The sequence below is a fragment of the Monomorium pharaonis genome, chromosome 11 (genome assembly GCF_013373865.1).
Source record: "Monomorium pharaonis isolate MP-MQ-018 chromosome 11, ASM1337386v2, whole genome shotgun sequence".
Lineage (NCBI taxonomy): Eukaryota > Metazoa > Arthropoda > Insecta > Hymenoptera > Formicidae > Monomorium > Monomorium pharaonis.
In genome coordinates, this window is record NC_050477.1 from 10,136,686 (window position 1) to 10,151,823 (window position 15,138).

Genomic DNA, 15,138 nt, shown 5'->3' on the forward strand with positions numbered 1-15,138 from the left:
TACCAGAGATCTAAATTTTTATAGTGTTTGAATTTATTATCGAGTTTAAAGCAAAATATTTTTCAGAAGTTTAAATCTTACTTAATACTTGAAGAACAGATATAACAAAACCAATTTTAATAAAAAAACTTTGCTAAAAATTCTATGTATGTATAAAGTATCTAAATATATTTCCTGAAAATACTATATTATTTCAGGCGTAACCCTTGACTTTATCATCATTCGCTACGTTCAACAGACAAAAAAGTAGTTTTACAAATAATTTGTAAAATTTTTTAACATAATTAGTTCCTGTCCTTGATTCCTGCCGAATCTAAATATACAAACTATCAAAAAAAAAATCTTAAAAAAAGTTGTAAAGCTGCTTTTTCTACTGAACACATTAACACACTGTTTGATCATGTTCTTCAATATATCATCCACAGATGCAAATATTTTGCAATTAACATAATGATATCATATGTGCGTTCCACCAGAATTAAATTACGACATTTGTAATTAAGTCATTTATTTAACTTTTAAAGTACCATCGTGTGAAAAAAGAAATTGTATCTTTCTAGATCTCTCGATTTCGACCACTTTTTCATGTATTTAAATTGACTAAAAAATTTTTTTAACCGTTTCGTAAAGTTTCAAATTTCTAAGACATAACTGTACTTTATTTTGAAAAGAAACATGTAGTATAACTTAATTACCTTTGAAATTTCGAGAAACTTTCACGGATAGAAATAGAAATCGATCGGACATTTATAATAATACCTTAAGGGTTAAATATGCGTGGCTTTAGGTAAAACGAGGTCGATCGCGATCCGACGAAATTCGATCATTCGCGCGAAACTGCAGATCGCGGCGGTGAACGTCATACTACTGCCGGAGGTGTATTACTTCTCGCGTATTATACTGAAAAACTGTTTATTTGCGATTCACGAGTTTAAGTGTCGATGCGCGTCAGCTTCTAGGAATTTGTGAGATCACAAGCGAGAACGAAATCCGGTTGTCTCTCTATTATGACGTCGGCAGTCACTGTGAAATTTCAGGCGCAAACATTCGGTAGCGGCAAAACCCGATCAAACGAGAACACGTTCACAGGTTTAATACGATGGTGATAAACGTGCCTGGGACGTTGATAAGCGTGTGATTAACTGTGCGTAACGAACGTCCGAGCGCGACTGGGAATACGAGTTGAAACTCTCCGGTGGTTTATTTCTATCGTGATATGTCGTGCCAAAGAACGAAACGCCGATACTCTGTGATACGGCTGTCCACCCAGCAGAAATTAATTAAAGCGCGTGAAATGTGCGCGGGAAATTGATTCTTTCCTCACGCGTTCAGTGCTCGTCGCAAACGAACGGGACGGGAACGTTAAAATATATGTGCAAATTGTAAATGCGCGCCTCTGTCCTAAAAAAGAAAGGATCTAAAGGCAAACAACTCAATGTTTGTTTTCGCAAGGCCCGAACCATGTCGCCGTAGCAATCCAACGTTTATACGAAGCTTTACTCTTTTGAAGCTGCTGTTTCGAAACGAATAAAATAGAAATACGTATTTTTTGCGAACTTTTTGCTACTCTAAATTGGCCAATACTCTAAAAACTGAGGGAAATGCTAATTATTTACTTAAAATCTCATTTACTTTTATGAAATCTTCGATCTTAATTGGAGATCTAATACGTGATGTTCGTCGAAGAATTCAGTGCAACCTCAATTCCTCGCAGAATGAATGCGATTCGCGCGAATGTCAAATTGTTGCGAGTCCAATGAGTGCCCGAGTGTGACTGAGAGGCGAGCAAAACGTTAAAAGTTGGTTTATTTTGGTTATCGCATCGTGCCAAAGTCTCGAACGCATCTGACAACTGGTGATATAGTAAGTTGCGTGACGACGACGTCAGTCTGTCTGACATAAATCGAGCGACATGTTTTCGTACAGAAATCGAAAGATAATTAAATGTAAAATGTCCATTTAGAACGATGTGTTGCCTTCTACTGTCGCTAACTTTTTTAATAAACACTCCCAAGTTAGGAGAAAATGTACATGAATGTATAATACATTTAGATTAAGTGTGCATTTACTACTAATGGATTAACACAATGCATCAAAAAGAAATGGATCAAGGAAACAATTTTATCAGAAGGAGAAAGACAGAATTTAAATTTAAAAGTAAAATTTTAAAAATTTTCTTGAGTAAAATTCCCAGAAAATCCATGATTTTCAAGAGTAAAAAGAAAATTCTCTGAAAATTCCCAATTTTCTCCGGGTTGTGCCCGATAAGTAAAAACACCCTGCTCTCGGAGGAACAAAGGGGTGACAAAGAAAGACGATGTTTTTGGATCCAAGAGCGAATGGGACAATAAAGGAAGAGGAACTGATTTTATTACGCATTAGAAATATTACCAGGCTACAAAGGTCTTCTTGAAGGAATCAACCGGATAGAATAACGAGGAAAAGAAGGAGGAACCAGTCACTGCAGGACGGCAAAAAGAAGAACGCAATCTTAGAAAACTAGCATCTTCATTTTTCTTTCTCGTTCAATATTTTATAAGTATACATAATTGTTCTCACGATTAAAAACTTTCGCACTCCCTTTCGACGGAGACGAGTTCGCCATTTTGTTTCTCATATATCCTACACTTCGTTATTATATTATATTTCACTTTTACGTATCACTGGTGTACTCGATGACTCGTCGAACTCGCTAGGCGAGCGAACAATGCGGGAATTAAGTATCGATTCGATTTCGTTTATCTATAATGAATCCTGCTTATCGCAATCGTGCTCTAGCTACACTCGAAAAAGATTGCTTTACGAATCGAAGAGAGTAATTCCTTGAGCACCAAATTGGAATATTTCAAAGTTTCACGAAAAACTTTCCTTCCTAGCACTCTCTTGGTAGATTCTTAAAATATTTTAGTAATAAGAAAATAATTTTTTCTCGCTAAGAAAGGTCAGATGATTACATAAAAATTTAAATATCATCAACTAATCCTTCAAGAAGTTTCAAGCTTGCCGTGTGAAAAAAAACATATACTTTAAAAAAGAGATACATTCTCTCATAAATATATAAATATATAGAAAATTAGAAAAAAACTGGATATATAGAAAATTAGAAAAAACTATACTGGATGAGAACACACAATGTCAAACGTCTTAAAAGTATTTCAACAATGCCAAAAGCCTTAAGAAGATCAAACTATTTTTGCAGCCAATATAAATATCAATATAAAATACGCCATGTATGTCACAGCATAATATCACACGTATCGAATATGTCTTAACATACGATTTGGACGATATGATAATCACAAAAAGAGAGACAGAGAGAGAAAGAGAAATTATGTTGCGAAATTATTGCGCGATTCCCACACTTATCACTTTCGCATTTATGATTTACCCTGACAAGCAAAACCTTGCGATCAGCTTATCTTGCGGGTTATCGCGTCCCTTTGTCGACCTGAAAAAAAATCTCGCGCACCAATCCTAATCATCGCAGGCCTATTCTCTCGAGATACTTGCAAAATCTCTCGATGAGCACTTTTTCCTGCGGGCGTTTAATCGCCACCTCGATGATACCAACGCTGGCGGAGCAAAACGACTTGACAAGCATCACGTGTGCCGCCATCAGCAAGTCGTCGTCGGTGGTGAAACGCTTATTGCGAAGGAGCGGCGCGAGCGTTGTGACGTCGTCGTGACACCAGGAGTCCCAGAAGTCGTCCTCACGGTAACAGGCGTGCTTCGCGTACGTGGCGGTGAGAACGGCGATCAGATACGCGAGGAACCTGCGGTGGCACCACAACGTCTCATGATTGTCATATACGGTAATGTACTGCTCATTATGCAGGCATTCCTCCGTCCAATACGAGAGCGCCGCCAGGTAGCACCTGAGCTTGCGAACGTCGGTGGTCGAGTAACCGTGATCGCGCTCGAGGCGCGCGACCTCGCGAATACGCTCCAGCAACGTCCGCTCGTCGTCGTCGAGCTCGTGGCGACCCATGTAGAGGAACGGGCCGTCGTGCCTGAACGCGCGGTAGCCGGCGTTGTCGTGCTGCGCCTCCCTGCCCGAAGTGACCATCGCCAGGATGTACTTTCGCAGTAGGAACTGTCGGTAGGAGTACGCGCTGTGGTCGGATACGTGCTGTCGGCACCAGACGAGTATGCTCATCCACTCGCTGTCGAAGTTGAGGCGCCGCAAGCCGCGCGACTCGAACAGGGTCACCAAGTGACGCCGATAGCTCCACGCGTGGTAGTTGTTTGCGTAGCGGTCGGCGCAGGTCTGCACGAGCTCCAGCTCGTCATCCGCGAGCGCTTCGGCGACGTCGGTCCGCGTCTCGGCGTCCAGGACGAACGGCATCAGCCAGCCCCGATACGAGAATGCCTCGAAGCACTTGGGGGTGTGATAGAGCACCGGCCGTGTAAACGACAGCTCGTCGCGCGGGTCCAGCCTGCCGGCGCGCACCAGTTCCCGCCGCATGTTCCAGAACATGGTGACGCTCGGGTTGAATAGTAGCGCGCCCAGCAGCCACCTCGCCACGGTGCTGGGCTCCTCGCGCCGCTGATGGCGCGTCCGCCGATACTCCAGCAGTCGGCGATACGTGTAGACATAGAGCGGCTGGACGCACCACGAGGCCAGGCCCAAGCTGTCCTCCTGGTGAAACACCGGCGACCGGTTCTCACTGTCCTCCATAGGCAGGATCACAAAACTCCTTCTAAGAAGACAGAAAAATTTGCCATCGTGAAATTGCAGCGCTACACTTTGAGCTTGTAATAAAAGAAATGTCCGTACGTTCTTTTTAGTGAGACTCTTGAAAAAGCTAGTATATGCATTTAGACGGGTCAAAACGAAACCTAACTTTGCGAATTTTTGGACGAAGAAACAGAAAGCAATAGAGAAATCGTACTTATTTCATTAGAAAAATTATACTTTTCTCTTAACATTTTGTAATTTCTTTCGGAAAATTACAAGTTTCCTCGTCCTCGTACTTGTCTTCGAAAAAACTTTCATTCCTTAATCCAACAATTTAAAACGACTTTAATTATTAATTATCAATATAAATTACAAGAAAAAAATTTATAATGATCATTCTCTGACTTCGACGAGTTTTAGATCTATCGTAGAAAAACTTATGAGACTTCTACATAATAAGAGAATATTTTACATATATTTTTTTATGCGAATCCACAAATTAGTGTCCCGAAGATAATTTCGTCATATTCGTCATATTCGATATGGCGGACATTACATAAAACCTGTTATGTAAAATAGTGGCGTGAGTAATTATGCGTCTACGACACACTGGAAAACATTGTAATTACGCATATATATCAGATCTATCTATTATGATATATATCAGAACCAATGGTCGAAGAGAAGAATGAAATCAAGTAAAGATGCAGCTCACGAGAAAATTTTTTTTTCCCCATTTCCCGAGAATCCACGGTCGCCGATGCAAAAGCCGAAGCGAACAATTAAAACTAAGTACGTTACGCAAGTGAAGAATTAAGGATCACGCAAACAAACCGCGAGTATTAGCACTCGATGCTCCCCGGATGGCGCTACTTTACGAGCGCCGGACGCGGCTGATTATTTACCACGCACGATCTCTTTGTCGCGTATATATACATATATATACGTATACTTCTATACGTATTTTTCTCTTTTTTTTTTGCTGCCCCTCCCCGCAATTATTTATAGTCGCGAGTTTATTTTACTCTCTAGCTCGACAAAACCGGAATAACGTGATTAACAAGTGTTTTCGACGCGAAAATAATTGGGACCGTTTTTAACAAGCTTTCATATTTCGTACTGTATTCAAAAAAAATCTCTCATTCGTAGTAACGCGAATTCGGAGCCTCGAATTAAAATGGATAAATGTAAAACAGGATGTTAATAATGCGCAGTCATTACTCTTCGCATACACGTTCGCGACATGCGTTCCGTGTTAAGCCCAGGCTTAAGAAGATTGGTTTTAATTACCCTCAAGGCAATTTGAATAAGCCGAGTGCCAACCGTAATTTTCCGATCTCTACGTTACACCCATTGACTAATTATTACATCGTAATCTCGCGGAATATAAATAGATCACGCGTGCGACAAAGAATAATATAATTTGTGTAGATTCAAAAATAAGAGAAGAGAAGTATCTGTCGTTTATTTATACCATTTCCTTAACCATCTCTCTAGATGTTTCAACACGAGTGACACATCACTTTTTTTTCTTTGAAATGCTATAAATACTAATAATGAAATAAATGTTTTTATCGTTTCCTTAAAAAAAAAATGCCAATTTCAGTTCAAACTTGAACGTTTCGAAAAATTGGAACGCCCATCATGTATAAAGTATTATTATTATCTATAAAATTTTATTCTATTCTTTATTTTTAATTAATTTTTGTTTTTACATTCTCAAAGCATTTCATAAAATATTTTAAAAAATTACTATTTAAAATAATTTTAAGTTAAAATACAAGGATATATTGCTATCATATTTGCATTATATGTTAATAAATAATAAATAATATTTAAAAATATTTGTTATAATTAATTTTAAGTTTTGTAACGGTATTTTAAAAGATTACAACTTAATATGTATTACAAATGCAGTTTCTAACCTATATTCATTCATATAAATTTTTAAAAAAACATTTTTATAATTTGAAATTTAATTTGAGAGTCTCTTTATAATTTGAAATTTGAAATATAAACTTTAAAGTATGAAAATATTTTTCTCTTTAAGTGATTTTTATCTTAAAGTTATAAATTTTTATATAAAATCATGCATTTTCTTACTCTGATCTCGTCGGGTATTACTTGTAATATTTATACATAATTTTTAAATTAATCATAAAATAACGTATTTGAGAATTTTTTAATACTTATAAAAAGTAATGAAAAATATTTCTTTTATATATACATATATATATACAAAAGGTGCCTAAAAATAAAAGTGTTGAAAATTAGCTCTCTTCTTTGACAACTCAGAAAGTTATTTTAAGAATAGAAAATTGTTTTAACGTAAAAATAAACTGTAACCAGAAGGTTATATAAATCTAAAAAGTAATTCGCGATAATAGAACTCTCGACGATACTGAAAAAAGTTAATGTTAAATCTCTTTTTCTTTTTCTCTTTCTCTCTCGATATTTCATAGATAATGATCTAGAGCAGTGGTCAATTACGGTTGTAGCACGTGACTCGCGACGGACTCACAGTTAACTTTCATATAGCTATTACGTCGCCGTGACGGCTAGCGGCTTAGCGGCGTGGGCGAAAGTTCACCCGCGAGATCGATCGTCGCGTGAAAATCGCGCGATCGCCGCTCTTTTTTCTCCTCCCTCCCCTCTTCCTGCCGCCACCGCCCGCCGCCAAAGACTCCGCCCTCGCAACTGCGCGGTTAGGACCGGCGGTGCGTGTTTTCGCGTTGCCGGTATCTGCGGATGTTGCGGTGCGAGCTCCAAAACGAGACTGTCTCGGCGCGAGGCCATTTAGGTTAGGATTCCCCCTCGCTACGCGATGAGAGAACTCCGCGGCGATTTTAAATCGATAACGCGTATATATCGGAGGGCATCTCGTCGTGCTTTACCTCGCTCGCGTCTCCTTCTATCGTTCTAGAGTAAAATCGACGTGCGACGCACGCGTTTAGAACTTTAGACCTCGAAAAGAGCCGCGGAGAACGGTCGTGGAGCGAGAGATGTAGAAAATGCAACCGAAAAGAGCACAGAGAGATCCGACGACGTTGCGGGAATGTTAACCGCAACGAGAAATCGTGACAGTCGAAGCGACTTGCGCCGAGTTTAAAATCGTAGACGCGCGTTTTGACGGTATACAATACGATCGAGCGACTCGCGACAAGCGGTGAAACGACAACGACGACGACAACGGCGACTTGCGACTCGAGCGCGGACATAAGAGTGTCCCTGATCGCGCATCCCGTCGCTTGACGGACGGACTCTCGTCACTCGCATGACTTCACACCACGATTTCGATCTTCGGGCGGTTTTCCGTATTGGAGAACGCGGCGCGGAATAGTTGGACACGCGGAACAAAACCGCGCGGACCGCGGGTGTGTGCTGTGCGTGCGGGCGCTCGCCGCGAACAAGCGGAAACAAAAGGTAGGGGACACTCACATGGTGGGATTCCTCCGGATGGTGTTCTCGATGTCGCGGAGGATCTTCTCGGCGGCCGGGAACTCGTTGTCCACCATCGTGCGAGCCGCATCACATCTCTCCCTCGTGGACGTATCAATCGACGGCGGACGCGCCAGTGTGACCACACCACCCTCGCGTCCTCTCCCTGTCTTTCTCTCTCTCTCTTTCCCTCTTTCTCTTCTACCCTCACTCACTTCCCTCGCCCTCGCGTTTGCTCCCTCTCTTTCCGCCTTGCCGCCGCAAAACGACACGTCTCACGTTACAACGTATACGGCGGTGCGGCACTGCGCTCTGCGGAAGCACCGTCGGAGTGTGCGGCGCGGGTGCACACGTACGGTACGGCTGCGCGCGACGCGAAGTCAGCCGCGAGTCGAGGCGGGCCGGGCGCGCCGCTCAGGCTCGCCAACTTCACGCGGCGCCTACGAGCAAGCAGCTTCAGCGCGTCCAGCCACGTCCCTACTGTGCGACGAATCGAATCCTACTTTATGCGAAAAAATATCGATAAAAACGATATGCGATGAATGTTTCAATTTCTCGAGTTTGATGAAGAGGCATGCTTTCCAATTTTAATTATTTCCCATTGTGTACCATTCTTTTTATAATTACGTAAATAAAGTATATGTTTTACATATGTATATCACAAATACGTGAATAGAAAATAAAAATAATTAATTAAAACACATAATTTATTTCAACAAACAGCGCCAAAAACGTTTGATATAATCGCACTATCAAAATAGACATTCATATTTCCATCAAATCTAATATGAAACGAATGTCTCCTTGTAAAGTGATTCTGAATCTTAACCTGAAACGCTCAACACGAGCAATGCAACATCGTATTCTCTTACAAAGGCATTATATAAACTCAAGTATATAAAGTGCAGCTATACCTTTCTTCGTTATCGATATAGTTTAGGCGCCTTCCAGGAGATTATCGTGTCGCGGATTACCTCATAAACACTTTTACGTTTATAAACGTCCGACATGTTCTCATTGGACGAGACGCGATAACCGCCGCGACCCGGTGGAAGCGAGCAACGCGAGGGCAAAGGATGCCAAATAACAATCTTACCGGATTCTTGATAACGACGATCGCGCGTATCCCGCTGCTCGCCGCGCGATAAAGAGTCCGACGCATTTCGCTCGTTTATAGATCGCGATAAAATTCACGCGCAAACTCCCAACGAACGCCGAACGAAAGACCGCGCCGCCGGCTGAACATGGCTGCGAAATATCGATATGCAAACGTTAACGACCTCTATAATCTCTATTCTCTGTTTCTGTCGACAATCGAAATCGAAATCGAGATTTCTCGACGGACGGATGAAGTGGGCGCACGAGCCGACACATAACCCCATCACGTCGCATCGCGTCGTCGATCGTACAGTTTCATTTCTATCGACTCGTCCTTGCCTAATAAGGTAAAAAAAAAAAAAAAAAAAAACACGGAGACGACTCGACCCCTCAACGCGGTTTCTTCGGTCCCCTTCGTTGAATCGCCTCTCAAATAGAGACGAAGCGTCTGTTTCGAAACATAAATAATGTCTGATCCGCGCATAAGAACTCTCAAGATCAAGACGGGAGTGGTAAAGCGCCTTGCAAAAGAGAAGATTACATACGAGAAGGAGGTGGTGCAGCAGCGCGAAAGGATACAAAAGTTGAAAGAACAAGGTGAGAATCGGCTTTTCGATTACGAAGGGAGAGGAGATGCACGCGATTCCCTCCCCGTATCACGTGGCGTTGAAACACCCGTCCCGTAAACTGCGTAATTTATATTGTAGATAAGATTTCTCGCAGCGCAGATTCGTCTGAGTTAGTTATTTTGTAAGATTGTTCTTTTCCGAATATTTTAATTAATTTTACTTTATAACTTTCCTTTCTTCAATTTCTAAAATAATATTATATCATTAATAAATTATATTAAACAATTTTATAACAGAAAGTATACGTGTGTTGTAGATAAAGATGGCTACGACATAAAGAAGCAAGAGGAAGTGCTTCAAGAGTCTCTTATGATGGTACCAGACTGCCAGAGGCGTCTTGTCAAAGCATTTGAAGAACTCAAAAAAATTCTGGATACCGAGCAAGACTTGAAAGAAGTAGAAGATTACATTGAGGCTGAAAAAGTGCTGCAGGAGGCGGAGGAGCAACTGCCAAAGGAAGGAGACATCCTGCAGATGTGTTAAAAGTGCTCTTTGATGACTTTTGCTAAATTATTTTTTTTAATATTATCTAATACATTTTCATTTTTCTTACCTTTACTAACCTCTTACGATTAATTAATTTTACACTACGAACTATTATAGAGTCTAAGCCTTTTTTGTTATTGTTCTCACTTGAATGCACATTTATCATATCAAATGAATATGTACAGTGGTCAGTCTCTCCAGCCAGATACGACTGGACAAACTTATGACAGTGTGCATTTTAACATGTATTATTCGATTCAGCAACCATTTGCATATAATGTAAATTATGGTGGAAATATGTATTATGTTCATCCAAGCCATGTAACGTGTGATAACAGTACTGTTAATAATGCGACATCAATCGATAGAGTAAGAACAAGACAAAAAGATGAAAAGGCCATTGAACAGTTCCTTCAAGAAGCAGAACGGGTAGTTCCTACCAAAAGCAAACAGAAAGATCGTGGTTCTAAGATCATGGTCGCTAAGAATGCGTTGATATCGGTGATCAGATTAAACAAGCAACTCGAAGCTGTTTGCACGGAGCTCAGGAGCAACATTAATTTACCGCAAGCACAATGGCAAGAAAAGATCAGTGCCTGTAACGTTGCGAAACACGAAATCTGCGAAATTTTAAAACCCATAAAAGACATAAACTTTTTGAATAAAGTCAAGAACGATTTAGAGAAACGTAAGAAAAAACGTACAAGGCAGCAGCTTAGAAGAAAAGAATGGAAAAAGGAGAAGTTAATGAAAGAAGAGAGAAGAGTGAGATTGCATGCGGAGGCTGACGCATGGATTCGAAAGGAGCAAGCAGTAATTGAGCGAGAGAAACAAGAGGAGAACTTGCGGAAGGACGCAGATATGATTTTATCCGACGTTCGAAGTAAGAGAAACGATGCACGAAAGTATTTAGGAATTTTGCAAGAACTGCAAAACTTACGAAGAATCAAGACAAACATTGGTCGAACAAGAGGCGAGAAATTATCTTTAGCAGCTGAGAAAGCATTCAATGATACCATCGGTAGTATTTTATTACAAATAATTTTTAATTTTTTTCAGATTTGTCAAAATGTAAGATAAAATTAAACGCATTAATAATAAACATAATTTCTAATTTTAATAAAAAATAATAAAAATACGATTAATAAGATTTGAATATTTAATAGCAAATTGATTATGAATTATACTCTGCCTTTTCCAATACAACGTAATATAAATTATAATTTATTATTTTATTTTTAATCATAATGTAAATGTTTCAGTTAAATTAACAGAACAATGGACTACTTTGGATCGAAACTATGCGACAGAAGAACAAGAATTAAAATTAACGCTAAAAACGGATAACGAAAAGAGAATCGAAAAGCAAACCAAAAATTTCTTCAATGATTGGGAAAATGTACTATTTGGTACAAATATATTGGCTGCTGAACAATCTTACAAAGATGTAGATGGTTTTATCATGACTCGGTATGTATTTCATATTGAGACAGTTAATCTTAGGTAACATCAATTTTTTTTCAATCAAGGAAATTATTTTCTTTTTTCCATTTCAGTGCGGCCTGGGATAAATTTATCAGTTCGGAAAATGATGCAACAACGATTCCAATTGGATGGATAGTGCCTGAAAAACCATCTTCTGCTGCTTGGCAAAAATGTCTCAATAAGGAGACTTCTTGAGATAAGCAAAATAATGTGTCAATTTAAGTTTAATTAACAAAATAAACAATTTGCTAGAATATTTTAATCAAGCCATGCGACTTGTATACATTACGATAAAGTTTTTCACTATTGCAAAAATTGTCATATATATGGAAAGAAATGTTATTTTAATTGAGAGATTGAATTTTGCTATTCTTCATTCATTAACAAAAAAGTTTAAACCGTTGCTTGTTTACTTATTTTGAGAAATTTAATATTGTAAAATTATGTACAAAAAACCTATTTTACAAAAAATTATTTTAAAATTGGTGATTTTATATAAATTATATTTAGACTATATTTAAGACAATATTACGTTCCGTTTGAGCAGCGTTTGATGGTTCCAAACTTCGACTTTCCTTTATAGCAGGCAAAGAAGACGTTTCAGCACTGGACAAAATCGTCTGCATTGAACCTTGCAATTGTGTCAAGGCTAGAATTAATTGCTCTTCCTCCTGTAACTTTTGCGACAGTATAGCGAACATTTTTCGTGCTTCTTCTGACAGTTCATCCAAATGATCCTCATATACGTCTGGCAAAAACATATTTTATTAATTTAAAAAACGAGACTAAAGAGAAATCCAAAGAGAAATATTTAACACTTGCCTAATAACACATTCGCTACATGCAACAACACTCTTCCAAAACGAATGCTGCCGATGTATTTGTTCAAAAACTTAATAATATTAACCAGTGATTTGCCGTCTCTACCGGCCAAGGCTCGCTTTAAACCCTCACGCCTAATAAGTTCTTGTGTAAGCGCCACGGTAACATGCGGCGTTTTGTTGACTACGTAACTCATCATTACGCAGTCGAGCGCCTTACTATATTGAAACTTTCGCAAACAGGCGTCGTGCTTACTCATTATCTCTTTGACCTCCTGCTGGACAACTACGTCGACACTCCGTACATGTAAGTTTTCGCCCGCGTTTCTGTAAGATACCTTTTTGCGTTTCGGTTTTATCACGTCTTTCACGTCTTCCTCACGTCTCCTAACGGAAATCAAACCGTCTACCATACCGGCTACGACAGTTTCGTCACCTGCCTGCAATTTAATCGCATTCAATTTGCTTATATCAATTTTTATCATTACAATGAAACCATGTTATTTCAATAATTTTTATAAACCAATATTACCTTTATAATTTAATTTAATAAGAATAATTATAATGGAATGTAAAAACATGCAGATTTTAACATATATAACAGTAAAAAACATTTTTCTTACACTAATTCCTATGCTGAGAACCGCATTGGGATAGTCCAAAGCATGAAGAGTTTTATATGTTCCAGCATCATATACTTTAACGTGCCTGTCCAACGATCCAGACAATATTCTATGACCATTGGAGGCAATTTTCAGGCAAGTTACAGTTTTATGATGTTGCGTGATTTTTGCGAGCAATTTACCACCCGCGAGAGCGTCCCACACTTTGATATCTGTTCCACCTTAAAATCACAAATTAATAATAAACATTGTTATATGTAAAACATTGATTACATAAAATTATATATATAATAAATTATACATATTATGTATGATAAAACAGAAATCTCAAACTGCTATACAAACTATATATATGAATAATCAAAATATAATTACCTGCAGACAGGAATATTCCCCCAGTCGGCAAAAAGAGTAAACTTTCCACTGGTGCATCATGATTAACACTAAATATCTTCTTATTCGTTCTGGTGTCATACATATTTACAATCTTGTCATATCCGCCAGATAGCAAGATGTCGGTGGACACAGGGCTTACTGCACCAGCTCTAATATAATCCGTGTGTTCATTGAAGGTTATTAACTGCTTCTCACTAGGTATGTCCCATAATGCTACAGTCTTATCGTCTGAGAACGAAGCAATGTGAAGGTCGTCAGCTGTGAAGAAAACTCGGTGCACCGCACGTTTGTGTCCAGAGAAGACCCGTAACATGCTATTGGAACCAATATTGAAAAGTCTAACCATCGGTTCCTCTCCACCGACGCACAACAGCTTGCCATCCCTGCGAAAACAACCTCCATATGCAGCTTCTTTGAATCTGCTGTAAGTTTTTGTGACCAGTTTGGTGATAGGATTATACAGTTGCACCCGTACTGAGCAGGTCACCGCGAAATAATGTGGCTCTACTGGTGAGAAATCAATGTAGTCTATCAGACCAAACTCCTTTATTAAAACAGGAGGCTGTAAACATATAGTTTATCACAAGTATCATTCTCTATGTGTACAGTTTTAATAAATGTAGAGCAGAGATTACAAATATCTTAATATTCTGCACATACAATCTGATAATTTTGTTCTGCAATTTCCTTTCTTTAAAAAAAAACTAAAAGTACTGTAATTAGTTATAATATTTATATATAATTTTATAAAATAAAAACACAAATATTTTTTAAACTGTTAAAATAAGTTTTTAAAGATTTTTTTACATTTGTAAAATAAAAACTATTTCAAAAGTATTTAATATGATTTAACGATCTAATATGTATAAAGAAGGTGTCAAAAATGGGTGTACAAAGTGTTAAATACATTTAACTTTATTAGAAGTAAAAAATTATGTTTGTAACAGGATAAAAACACGTGCTATGAATCGTTTATAGGTTATGGCCGACACATAAACGCAATAAGTATCTTAAATCAAGTTTTAAATATACATACTGTATATTTCTTCCAATATATATTATCTTCGGTTAACTCCGGCCCTGTTCTAGCAAATACTTTAGTATTTATTTTCTTGAACGACGTCATGTTTATAACAAATTTATAAAAATAACTCACGTCTGTATCAAAACACCGGCAAACTGCTAAGGCCTGGTTTACAATGAATGTCGTAAGTCATGTCGTAAGAAAACTAGCCAATCATAGTTGATCTTGAGAAGAAAAGCGAACATGATTGATTAAATTTCTTACGATACAACTTACGACTTACGACATCCATTGTAGACCAAGCCTAAAGAAATGACCAATTATATTCGATTATTCTTCTTACATTCAACTGTGATTGATCAATTTCTTATGGCTTACCTTATAAAACCAGGGGCTCGATTCTTGAATTTATTCGCAAGAAAACGTATGCGTAAATACTCGCTCTAACAGAAAAGTTGCA

General features: G+C 38.5%; 4 protein-coding genes across 4 annotated transcripts; 2 read left to right on the top strand and 2 right to left on the bottom strand.

The window, feature by feature from the left end:
- Positions 1–2,491: 2,491 nt before the first annotated feature.
- LOC105836604 (protein prenyltransferase alpha subunit repeat-containing protein 1) lies at positions 2,492–8,227 on the bottom strand. The gene is given in 3 exon segments (XM_012680762.3): positions 2,492–4,700; positions 8,117–8,208; positions 8,210–8,227. Coding segments are annotated over 3 exon segments (1,317 nt in total). The 5' UTR covers positions 8,213–8,227; the 3' UTR covers positions 2,492–3,478.
- On the top strand, positions 8,205–10,400 carry LOC105839631 (tubulin-specific chaperone A). The gene is made up of 2 exons (XM_036294065.1): positions 8,205–9,811; positions 10,100–10,400. Exons 1-2 carry the CDS (start codon positions 9,682–9,684, stop codon positions 10,324–10,326), a joined length of 357 nt encoding a protein of 118 aa, XP_036149958.1. The 5' UTR covers positions 8,205–9,681; the 3' UTR covers positions 10,327–10,400.
- A 63-nt stretch (positions 10,401–10,463) lies between these two features.
- Positions 10,464–12,080, top strand: LOC105839630. Its single transcript, XM_012686088.3, has 3 exons — positions 10,464–11,350; positions 11,592–11,799; positions 11,886–12,080. The coding sequence occupies exons 1-3, from the start codon at positions 10,501–10,503 to the stop codon at positions 12,007–12,009; spliced, it is 1,182 nt and encodes a 393-aa protein (XP_012541542.2). The 5' UTR covers positions 10,464–10,500; the 3' UTR covers positions 12,010–12,080.
- LOC105839629 (U3 small nucleolar RNA-associated protein 15 homolog) lies at positions 12,058–14,869 on the bottom strand. The gene is made up of 5 exons (XM_012686087.3): positions 14,691–14,869; positions 13,634–14,216; positions 13,259–13,479; positions 12,637–13,075; positions 12,058–12,562 (listed from the first exon to the last, which is right to left on the bottom strand). Exons 1-5 carry the CDS (start codon positions 14,778–14,780, stop codon positions 12,321–12,323), a joined length of 1,575 nt encoding a protein of 524 aa, XP_012541541.2. The 5' UTR covers positions 14,781–14,869; the 3' UTR covers positions 12,058–12,320.
- Positions 14,870–15,138: the final 269 nt, after the last annotated feature.

Coding starts and splice junctions, on each gene's coding strand:
- LOC105839630 (XM_012686088.3), top strand. CDS start 10,501: ATGAATATGTACAGTGGTCAGTCTCTCCAGCCAGATACGACTGGACAA. Junction 11,351..11,591: donor AGCATTCAATGATACCATCG/GTAGTATTTTAT, acceptor TAAATGTTTCAG/TTAAATTAACAGAACAATGG. Junction 11,800..11,885: donor GATGGTTTTATCATGACTCG/GTATGTATTTCA, acceptor TTTCCATTTCAG/TGCGGCCTGGGATAAATTTA.
- LOC105839631 (XM_036294065.1), top strand. CDS start 9,682: ATGTCTGATCCGCGCATAAGAACTCTCAAGATCAAGACGGGAGTGGTA. Junction 9,812..10,099: donor ACAAAAGTTGAAAGAACAAG/GTGAGAATCGGC, acceptor CGTGTGTTGTAG/ATAAAGATGGCTACGACATA.
- LOC105839629 (XM_012686087.3), bottom strand. CDS start 14,780: ATGACGTCGTTCAAGAAAATAAATACTAAAGTATTTGCTAGAACAGGG. Junction 13,076..13,258: donor TTCTCAGCATAGGAATTAGT/GTAAGAAAAATG, acceptor ATTAAATTGCAG/GCAGGTGACGAAACTGTCGT. Junction 12,563..12,636: donor TGTAGCGAATGTGTTATTAG/GCAAGTGTTAAA, acceptor TGTTTTTGCCAG/ACGTATATGAGGATCATTTG.